Source organism: Ranitomeya variabilis, chromosome 5 (assembly GCF_051348905.1).
Source record: "Ranitomeya variabilis isolate aRanVar5 chromosome 5, aRanVar5.hap1, whole genome shotgun sequence".
NCBI classification, from domain to species: Eukaryota; Metazoa; Chordata; class Amphibia; order Anura; family Dendrobatidae; genus Ranitomeya; species Ranitomeya variabilis.
The window spans coordinates 274,615,642-274,627,011 of NC_135236.1; the positions used below are offsets into that span (position 1 = coordinate 274,615,642).

Here is an 11,370-nt window from a genome sequence, read left to right on the forward strand (position 1 = left end):
CTCCCGCTGTCATCGCTGGATCGTTGTGTGTGACACCGATCCAACGATGCGTTCGCTTGTAACCAGGGTAAACATCGGGTTACTAAGCTCAGGGCCGCGCTTAGTAACCCGATGTTTACCGTGGTTACCAGCGTAAAAGTAAAAAAAAACAAACCGTACATACTCACATTCCGGTGTCCTTCAGGTCCCTTGCCGTCTGCTTCCCGCTCTGACTGACTGCCGGCCGGAAAGTAAGAGCAGAGCACAGCGGTGACGTCACTGCTGTAATCTGCTTTCACTTTACGGCGGCACTCAGTCAGAGCGGGAAGCAGACGGCAAGGGACCTGAAGGACACCGGAATGTGAGTATGTACGTTTTTTTTTTTTTACTTTTACGCTGGTAACCACGGTAAACATCGAGTTACTAAGCGCGGCCCTGCGCTTAGTAACCCGATGTTTACCCTGGTTACCCGGGACCTCGGCATCGTTGGTCGCTGGAGAGCGGTCTGTGTGACAGCTCTCCAGCGACCACACGACTTTCCAACGATCACGGCCAGGTCGTATCGCTGGTCGTGATCGTTGGAAAGTTGCAGAGTGTGACAGTACCCTTAGTCATAATGAGGCACAGCTCTGTAGCAGACCTGCTAACACTATGATATGACTTGTCTTGTAATGTAAAGTACCAGTAATGTAATTGAAATAAACCAGTCACTGAAAGGAAACAAAAGAGAACACATGAAAGACACCTGCTGGTCTCATAACCCACAAATATGAAACTCCCATCCTGCTATTAAAAAGTGTGAATTTGTATAACCTTCTAGTGTGACCAGGTCTCATACAAACAGCAGTTGATTAAAAAGCAAAATGTGTTCTGAAAACAATGCAGCAGTACTTCAACTGCAATCTAAACTTACAACATCTATTGCAGAGAAACTTACTTAAAAGGGTTGTCTGAGAATTTTACACATAAAACTAACCAGTTAATATGGTGAAATAAAATAAAGGTTACTCACAGGTCACAGCAGCAGGATTTACAGACAGAGACCCTGATTCTTGCAGTGTATAAATTACTTGACACTCTGCTTGCAGGGGTATAACCCATGCAGCCACTATGAGGCCCGTGTGTTGAGGGGCCCATTTCGTCTCTGCACAGGCCCCCTCTCATCCCCTCATGTTCTAAGAGGCTTCTGTCAGAGCAGCATTGACATGTATAAAGCATTGAAATGCTGGTGTTTTGCAATGTATTATGCCAGTGATCAGTGATAAAAGTTACAGTCCCATAGAGGGACTAAGGAGAGAAAAGTAAAAAAAAATTGTAAACATTTTTTTTTAAAATCACATAATAATAATAATATACCCATAAATACCGTATATAATAATACTCGAGCATAAGCAGAGGCACCTAATTTTGACACGGAAAACTGGGTAAGCTTATTGACTCGAGTATAAGCAGGGTATGCATTGTCCCCTCATCCCTGTCCTGCTATGCAAGGCTCCCCCTTCCCTGTCCTTGTATGAATGCCTCCCCTGTCCCTGTCATTGTTTGCATGCCTCCCTCTTTCCTGTCCTGGTATGAATGCCTCCCCGTCCCTGCCCCGTCTGCATGCCTCACCCATTCCTTCCCTGTATGCATGCCTCCCCAGTTCCGTCCCTGTATGCATGCCTCTTTATTCCCTATCCCTGTGTGCCATTGGAGGCTGCGGCGGCGGACAGTGTGAGGACGAGACGGGTGGACAGTGTGAGAAAAAGGAGGGTGGACAGGTTGAGGCTGAGGAGACAGCAGGCACGCTGAGAAGACGGAGGGTAGGCTGAGAAGGCGGCAGGCTGAGAAGGCGGCGGGCAGGCTGAGACTGAGGAGGCGGCCAATAGATTCTTCTTAACTGGATGGCGGGTGCGGCCGCACAACTGGCTGTGTGAGAAACTTACTTAAGTCCATTTATTAATTTGCCCACCATTTCAGTATGTGATTGTATGATACAATCATTCTCACCCCTTCCATCCCCCAGCCAAAATGTATAAGCTACTGGATGATCCTGATATGTTGCAGAACCAAATGCCCAATTACAAAATCAGGCAGCAGTGCTCAGGATCATCTAGTAGCTTATACATTTTGATTGGAGGGTGGAAGGGGGAGAGGAGAGAATTATTGATGCAAGTGGGTGGGTATATGATTGGGAAACATCTTTATTATTATGGCAGTGTAATTATTGAAAGGGGAAAATTGGTCTGCGCTTGGACTGCAGTGCATTGACTGGGTGCCGTTCTCGTGACCCGCATCCTCATACATTTTTTGCGGCTGCTGAGTTCAGGACAGGAGACCCGTGGCCAGTCCATGCACTGCAGTCCGAGCGCAGACCGATATTCAGACGGCTGAATGAGCCTTAAAGGGTTTGTCCGGTCTAAATCCACAAGTCTGCAGTCCCTCTATGTGTCACTCAATGTGACTGCAGAATTGTGAATCCTCAGATCGTCAGAACCAGGAACGGCAGTCACATGGCTGCAAGGAAGCAAACGGAGACTCCAGGCCAGAATCCCACTGCATGGGAACAGTCTCATTCAATATACTTGCATTAGCGAGGTTGCACTCCTCTAGTCAGATCCTGGCCAGGAGTCTGTATTTTGCCTCTTTCTCATAAGAAGTAGGATTGTAATGAGAGATAACAGAATCCACCATTCGCAGTAGGTAATGTCACAGCTCACCTCTTCCCCTTTCCTACACAATGACATCTGCATGTCATTAAATATGAGAAGATATATAGAAAACTCTCCCAAGAAAATAGAGTCCCTCATAATGTCTTATGATATATGTACATGCATATGTCCAATGTCCATCTCTCCAAACAGGCAAGAGAGCAGCTTCCATAAATGTACAGAAAACAGAATACAATAATCTGCAATCAGAAATGCTGATTATATAAAAATTATCACAATCAGGTTTCAATTAGTTTAAAAAATGCATGTGACAGATTCCCTAAAAGAAAAATAAATAAAAATATACCTAAAAAAGAGTATTGGATATTTTAACAAATGTTTAAGAAGTTAGAGTCCGGCCAAAAGAGTCTACCTTGTCATGGTGGCGGCTTACATTTTTTTGTGGCCAAAACAAAAGCTGCTGGCTATGTATGTGATATGATGTTCTAACGGAACTGTTAATGTGTGATTGGTGAGGACATGGTGCAGAAGTGGAGTTTTTCCAAGAGTGGGTGGTGGGATTGTGGAAGGCTAGAGGAATGGAGGCGGAGCTGGGATGGAGCCCAGGCGGAGGCTCACTGGGGCCCAAACATTTTGCCAGTATGGGGCCCAGAAATTCCTAGTGGCAGCCCTGTTTGGTCGTGCAACTTATGTCATGGCCAAAGTCACCATGTAGTGACAGCCCTAAGGATAGAGTCACACCAGAGTTTACTCTCTCATCCGAGAGAATCGGGTTGATTATGCTAATCACACTCTGATCAAACTCGGACCAGAGTTTGATCATAGTGTGCTCCGATTCTCTCGGACGAGGGGAAGATGAAAAAATGTATCCATCTTCTCCATTCTTTCAGTCTGTGGAAATTGGACAGCTCTCATCTGAGGGCAATCTGATGCTTTCAACAGACTCATTGACTTGCACGGCCGAATGCGATCCAAAACTTGGGCACAAAGCAATTTTTTTGCTTGGACCGGCTTAGTCCGAGGAAAAAATCTGACATACATGGCCCATAGAATAACATTGGTCCAAGTGCGATCTGAAGTTTTGACTGAAAGTTGGCCATCTGCACCTGCCTTGGGTTATATAAATGTCTAAGGACTGAGACTGTGGATCAGGCTGAAAAATAATTCTGAGACCTAAGAATTTCATACACAGCGATATGCACTAATTGATTTACTATCTTTTAAAATTTGTGCTATTTGGATGAATACGGTTCCGGCTGTACCCCTATTGTGCTGTACTGTTATAATGTTCAGCCAAAATAATAAACAACTAAGAGATGAAAAATAAGATACATTTTTTAACTTTTTTTTTAATAAGAAAGAAATGCGGCTTTCATGGCCTTGAGCTGTCAGTGGCACTCCTCTAGTTGTCAGTGGCACTCCTCTAGCTAACAGTGGTACTCCTCTATCAGTGGCACTCCTCTAGCTAACAGTGGCACTTCTCTAGCTATCAGTGGCACTCCTCTAGCTAACAGTGGCACTTCTCTAGCTATCAGTGGCACTCCTCTAGCTAACAGTAGCACTTCTCTAGCTATCAGTGGCACTCCTCTAGCTATCAGTGGCACTCCTCTAGCTATCAGTGGCACTCCTCTAGTTGTCAGTGGCACTCCTCTATCAGTGGCACTCCTCTATCTATCAGTGGCACTCCTCTAGCTAACAGTGGTACTCCTATCAGTGGCACTCCTCTAGCTAACAGTGGCACTTCTCTAGCTATCAGTGGCACTCCTCTAGCTAACAGTGGCACTTCTCTAGCTATCAGTGGCACTCGTCTAGCTATCAGTGGTACTTCTCTAGCTATCAGTGGCACTCCTCTAGCTATCAGTGGCACTCCTCTAGCTAACAGTGGCACTTCTCTAGCTAACAGTGGCACTTCTGTAGCTAACAGTGGCACTCCTCTAGCTAACAGTGGCACTGCTCTAGCTATCAGTGGCACTCCTCTAGCTAACAGTGGCACTCCTCTAGCTAACAGTGGCACTCCTCTAGCTAACAGTGGCACTCCTCTAGCTAACAGTGGCACTTCTCTAGCTATCAGTGGCACTCCTCTAGCTAACAGTGGCACTTCTCTAGCTATCAGTGGCACTCCTCTAGCTAACAGTGGCACTTCTCTAGCTATCAGTGGCACTCCTCTAGCTATCAGTGGCACTCCTCTAGTTGTCAGTGGCACTCCTCTATCAGTGGCACTCCTCTATCTATCAGTGGCACTCCTCTAGCTAACAGTGGTACTCCTCTATCAGTGGCACTCCTCTAGCTAACAGTGGCACTTCTCTAGCTATCAGTGGCACTCGTCTAGCTATCAGTGGTACTTCTCTAGCTATCAGTGGCACTCCTCTAGCTATCAGTGGCACTCCTCTAGCTAACAGTGGCACTCCTCTAGCTAACAGTGGCACTTCTCTAGCTAACAGTGGCACTCCTCTAGCTAACAGTGGCACTGCTCTAGCTATCAGTGGCACTCCTCTAGCTAACAGTGGCCCTGCTCTAGCTAACAGTGGCACTCCTCTAGCTAACAGTGGCACTCCTCTAGCTAACAGTGGCATTCCTCTAGCTAACAGTGGCACTCCTCTAGATATCAATGGCACTCCTCTAGCTAACAGTGGGACTCCTCTAGCTAACAGTGGCACTGCTCTAGCTATCAGTGCCACTTCTCTAGCTATCAGTGGCACTCCTCTATCAGTGGCACTCCTCTATCAGTGGAACTCCTCTATTAGTGGCACTCCTCTAGCTAACAGTGGCACTCCTCTAGCTATCAGTGGCACTCCTCTAGCTAACAGTGGCACTCCTCTAGCTAACAGTGGCACTGCTCTAGCTATCAGTGGCACTCCTCTAGCTAACAGTGGCCCTGCTCTAGCTAACAGTGGCACTCCTCTAGCTAACAGTGGCACTCCTCTAGCTAACAGTGGCACTCCTCTAGATATCAATGGCACTCCTCTAGCTAACAGTGGGACTCCTCTAGCTAACAGTGGCACTGCTCTAGCTATCAGTGCCACTTCTCTAGCTATCAGTGGCACTCCTCTAGCTAACAGTGGGACTCCTCTAGCTAACAGTGGCACTGCTCTAGCTATCAGTGGCACTCCTCTAGCTAACAGTGGCCCTGCTCTAGCTAACAGTGGCACTCCTCTAGCTAACAGTGGCACTCCTCTAGCTAACAGTGGCACTCCTCTAGATATCAATGGCACTCCTCTAGCTAACAGTGGGACTCCTCTAGCTAACAGTGGCACTGCTCTAGCTATCAGTGCCACTTCTCTAGCTATCAGTGGCACTCCTCTAGCTAACAGTGGGACTCCTCTAGCTAACAGTGGCACTCCTCTAGATATCAATGGCACTCCTCTAGCTAACAGTGGGACTCCTCTAGCTAACAGTGGCACTGCTCTAGCTATCAGTGCCACTTCTCTAGCTATCAGTGGCACTCCTCTAGCTAACAGTGACACTCCTCTAGCTAACAGTGGCACTGCTCTAGCTATCAGTGGCACTCCTCTAGCTATCAGTGGCATTCCTCTAGCTAACAGTGGTAGTTCTCTAGCTAACAGTGGCACTGCTCTAGCTATCAGTGGCACTCCTCTAGCTATCAGTGGCACTCCTCTAGCTAACAGTGGTAGTTCTCTAGCTAACAGTGGCACTTCTCTAGCTATCAGTGGCACTCCTCTAGCTAACAATGGCACTCCTCTAGCTAACAATGGCACTCCTCTAGCTAACAATGGCACTCCTCTAGCTAACAGTGGCACTCCTCTATCAGTGGAACTCCTCTATTAGTGGCACTCCTCTAGCTAACAGTGCCACTCCTCTAGCTAACAGTGGCACTCCTCTAGCTATCAGTGGCACTCCTCTAGCTAACAGTGGCACTCCTCTAGCTAACAGTGGCACTTCTCTAGCTAACAGTGGCACTTCTCTAGCTAACAGTGGCACTCCTCTAGCTAACAGTGGCACTGCTCTAGCTATCAGTGGCACTCCTCTAGCTATCAGTGGCACTCCTCTAGCTAACAGTCGCACTCCTATAGCTAACAGTGGTAGTTCTCTAGCTATCAGAGGCACTCCTCTAGCTATCAGTGACACTGCTCTAGCTATCAGTGGCACTCCTTTAGCTAACAGTGGCACTTCTCTAGCTAACAGTGGCACTCCTCTAGCTATCAGTGGCACTCCACTAGCTAACAGTGGTACTTCTCTAAGGGCTCATACTCACTTGCGTGAAATACGGCTGAGTCTCGCAGGTTAAAACCCGCTCTGCCGCCGGCACTCCAGAGCGGAGCGTGCGGCTGCACAGCAATACATGGAGCTGCACGCTCCGCTCCCAAGTACCGGCGACAGAGCCGGGTGTTACCATGCAAGACTCGGCCGTATTTCACGCAAGTGAGTATGAGCCCTAACAGTGGCACTTCTCTAGCTATCAGTGGCACTCCTCTAGCTTTTGGTGGCACTCCTCTAGCTAACAGTGGCCCTTCTCTAGCTAACAGTGGCCCTTCTCTAGCTAACAGTGGCATTCCTCTATCAGTGGCACTCCTCTAGCTAACAGTGGCACTCCTCTAGCTATCAGTGGCACTCCTCTAGCTAACAGTGGTACTTCTCTGGCTAAGGGCTCATACTCACTTGTGTGAAATACGGCCGAGTCTCGCAGGTTAAAACCCGGCTCTGCCGCTGGCACTCCAGAGCGGAGCGTGCAGCCGCACAGCAATGCATGGAGCTGCACGCCCCGCTCCCAAGTGCCGGCTGCAGGGCCTGGTGTTACCATGCATGACTCGGCCGTATTTCACCCAAGTATGAGGCTGCCGTCAGACTAGCGAGTTTTACGGACGTAAGAGCGCATAAAATATGTCCGTAAAACACGCCTAACAAACGGCCCAATTATTCCCAATGGGTCAGGTCCTATCAGCCGTATATAACGCATCCGTAATATACGCCTTTCTACAGCCGTACAAAATCGCAGCATGCTGCGTTTGTCAGCGTATTGCGCAAAAAATACACCAATGAAAGTCTATGGGGGCGAAAAAAATACGGATTCCACACGGACCAGCAGTGTGACTTGTGAGAAATACGCAGCGGTGTTAGTGAAAAGCCGGTAATTCAATTGCCGGCTTTTCATTTCTCCTTCCCCAACCCGACAGGATATGAGACATGGTTTACATACAGTAAACCATCTCATATCCCCTTTTTTTTTGCATATTCCACACTACTAATGTTAGTAGTGTGTATGTGCAAAATTTGGGCACTGTAGCTTGTAAAATAAAGGGTTAAATGGCGGAAAAAATTGGCGTGGGCTCCAGCGCAATTTTCTCCGCCAGAGTGATAAAGCCAGTGACTGAGGGCAGATATTAATAGTCAGGAGAGGGTCCATGGTTATTGGCCCCCCCTGGCTACAAACATCTGCCCCCAGCCACCCCAGAAAAGGCACATCTGGAAGATGCACCTATTCTGGCACTTGGCCACTCTCTTCCCACTCCCGTGTAGCGGTGGGAGATGGGGTAATGAAGGGTTAATGTCACCTTGCTATTGTAAGGTGACATTAAGCCAGATTAATAATGGAGAGGCGTTAATTATGTCACCTATCCATTATTAATCCAATTGTATGAAAGGGTTAAAAAACACACACACACACACGTTATTAAAACGTATTTGAATGAAATAAACAAACAGGTTGTTTTAGTATTTTATTGCTCTCTCAATCCATCCGGAAGACCCTCGCTTGGCAAAATAATAAACCAACAATATACATACCTTCTGATGAACTGTCAGGTCCCACGAAGTAAATCCATCTGAAGGGGTTAAATCATTTTACAGCCAGGAGCTGCGGTAAAGCACTGCTCGTGGCTGTAAAAACCCCGGGTGCTGAAAGGAAAGCTGAGTGATCTTTACTTACATTGAGTTGCGGTGAGGCGCCCTCTGGTGGATGTTCTCATGAACTGCAGCCTTGGAAAAGTTCCCACGCTCGAGTTCATATGAGTTCATCCACCAGAGGGCGCCTCACCGCGACTCAATCTAAGTACAGATCACCCAGCTTTACTTTCAGCACCCGGGGTTTTTACAGCCACAAGCAGTGCTTTAGCGCAGCTCCTGGCTGTAAAATGATTTAACCCCTTCAGATGGATTTACTTCGTGGGACCTGACAGTTCATCCGAAGGTATGTATATTGTTGGTTTATTATTTTGCCAAGCGAGGGTCTTCCGGATGGATTGAGAGAGCAATAAAATACTAAAACAACCTGTTTGTTTATTTCATTAAAATACTTTTTAATAATGTGTGTGTGTGTTTTTTAACCCTTTCATACAATTGGATTAATAATGGATAGGTGACATAATTGACGCCTCTCCATTATTAATCTGGCTTAATGTCACCTTACAATAGCAAGGTGACATTAACCCTTCATTACCCCGTATCCCACCGCTACACGGGAGTGGGAAGAGAGTGGCCAGTGCCAGAATAGGCGCATCTTCCAGATGTGCCTTTTCTGGGGTGGCTGGGGGCAGATGTTTGTAGCCAGGGGGGGCCAATAACCATGGACCCTCTCTAGGCTATTAATATCTGCCCCCAGTCACTGGCTTTACCACTCTGGCGGAGAAAATTGCGCGGGAGCCCACGCCAATGTTTTCAGCGATTTAACCCTTTATTTTAGCAGCTACAGCACCCAAATTTTGCACATGCACACTACTAACATTAGTAGTGTGGAATATGCAAAAAAAAAAAAGGGGATATGAGATGGTTTACTGTATGTAAACCAGGTCTCATATCCTGTCGGGTTTGTGAAGGAGAAATGAAAAGCCGGCAATTGAATTACCGGCTTTTCACATATATCGCGCTGAATTAAATATAAATACAGAATATATATATATGTGTCTCAATGACATATATATATATACATATATATATATATATACTGTATATATGTTTTACCGAACATTTGAGCACATAAATCCATTAGATGTCGGTTTTGCAAGCCTGCGAGAAAATATCGCAGTACGGATGCCATACGGATTACATACGGAGGATGCCATGCGCAAAATACGCTGACACACCCTGCCTACGGATGACATACGGACCACTATTTTGGGAACATTTCTCCGTATTACGGCCGTAAAAAACGGACCGTATTGTCTTACGCTGAGTGTGACGCCGGCCTGAGCCGTAACAATGGCACTCCTCTAGCTATCAGTGGCACTTCTGTAGCTATCCATGGCACTCCTCTAACAGTGGCACTCTTTTAGCGAACAGTGGCACTCCTCTAGCTATCCGTGGCACTCCTCTAGCTATCCGTGGCACTCCTCTAGCTAACAGTGATACTTCTCTAGCTAACAGTGGCACTCCTCTAGCTATCAGTGGCACTTTCCCTCTAGCTATCTGTGGCACTCCTCTACCGAACAGTGATACTTCTCTAGCTAACAGTGGCACTCTTCTAGCTATCAGTGGCACTTTTCCTCTAGCTAGCAGTGGCACTTTTCTTCTAGCAATCAGTGGCACTCCTAGTAACTTCTAGTTAACTTTTCCAGCACCTGCATGCTCCGCATTACAACTGTGGAGCACCAAGGAAAGTGCAGTCATTGAGTAACCATGAAGATGTGATGATGCCCTTACCTTTCAGGTTCATAACCAGCCTGAAGTCTTGTGGCACTGTACCGCTGAGCTGCTGTCTCATGCCCATGAAGATGCCCACTGTGTACAGGGGAGCAACCATTAAGCAAAGAACGCCTTCGTGAGGTAATAGCAGGAGACACTGGGGGTTCTTTCACATCCCCCACAATGAGCCGGTAGTCATACAGCCCTTGCTGGGCATCACCCTCATACCTGTAGCCATCCATACCCTGCAGGAGAATGGGCACGAAGTGCAGGCAGAAGAGTTGTGTCAGCTAGTCAGTGAGACATCCTGGCAGGCAGCTGTTACAGGGTAACCTGCCCTTGGTTCCTGAGCTGAGCACTAGCTGCTGTCAAAGAGGATCGGAGCATTTAACCTGCTGAGAACCGGGGAGTTAGCACACTTGCAGAATCCCTGCCCCCTCCCTCCCTGAGCTTCTGTCTCCAGGAGATGTCTCCACCCAGAGGACACATTGTTAGTGTCTCACCAGCTCATGCCTTCTTCTGGGCACCTTTATCACAAGGCACAGACCTCACACAGCTGGGACCCCTGTGGGTAATCACAGGCAGAGCTGATAAGTCTCCTGCAGCCTCCCACACAGGACAGAGCAGTGACATGACAAACTTTCAGGAGCTCATCAGAAATGTCTTCTCTTTATATGCTTCTCTTTAACCCCTGCCTTATAGGAAGCTAAGCTGGCAATAGAAACTATCACTGACACAAACAGTTAACTCTTAAAAAGCAGCAAACAATAAGGAAACTAAGATGAATGTTAAAATGTCACTTTCATTGGGGTTCAGATACCTTTAATGACACGTAGGTCCAATCTGAAAGGAAAGAAAATGAGATGCAGGCGAAGAGTGAACCGTAAGAAAAAAGGTGAAGTATGTGCCCCTTCCAAATCTATTCCCCCAAGTCCAAGATGTCCCAGCACTGATAAGTGTCATATACGGGGGCACAATATTAATATACATTAACTCAGCAATACCCTAAAGTATTTAAAGGTGATCTCCCAGGAAAACAGGTTATCACCTATCCATGTGATAGATAAGTTATTGATTGGTGAGGGTCTGAGTGCTGGGACCACTATAGATCAGCAGACCAGTAGTGCATTTATTTCGTAGGGGGTTGTTAAGCACTGTGCTCGAC

General features: G+C 47.1%; 1 protein-coding gene across 2 annotated transcripts in view; it reads right to left on the reverse strand.

Annotated features, from left to right (window-relative positions):
- Window positions 1-10,560, reverse strand: part of IMPDH1 (inosine monophosphate dehydrogenase 1) — a 233,617-nt gene extending 223,057 nt beyond the window's left edge. Inside the window, exon 1 of one of the 2 annotated variants that reach the window (XM_077264357.1) lies at window positions 10,224-10,560. In XM_077264357.1, coding sequence (XP_077120472.1) covers window positions 10,224-10,447 — 224 coding nt within the window. In that variant the 5' untranslated portion in view covers window positions 10,448-10,560. The remainder of the gene's footprint in view (window positions 1-10,223) is intronic. The other variant, XM_077264356.1, reaches the window with a different exon arrangement.
- Window positions 10,561-11,370: the final 810 nt, after the last annotated feature.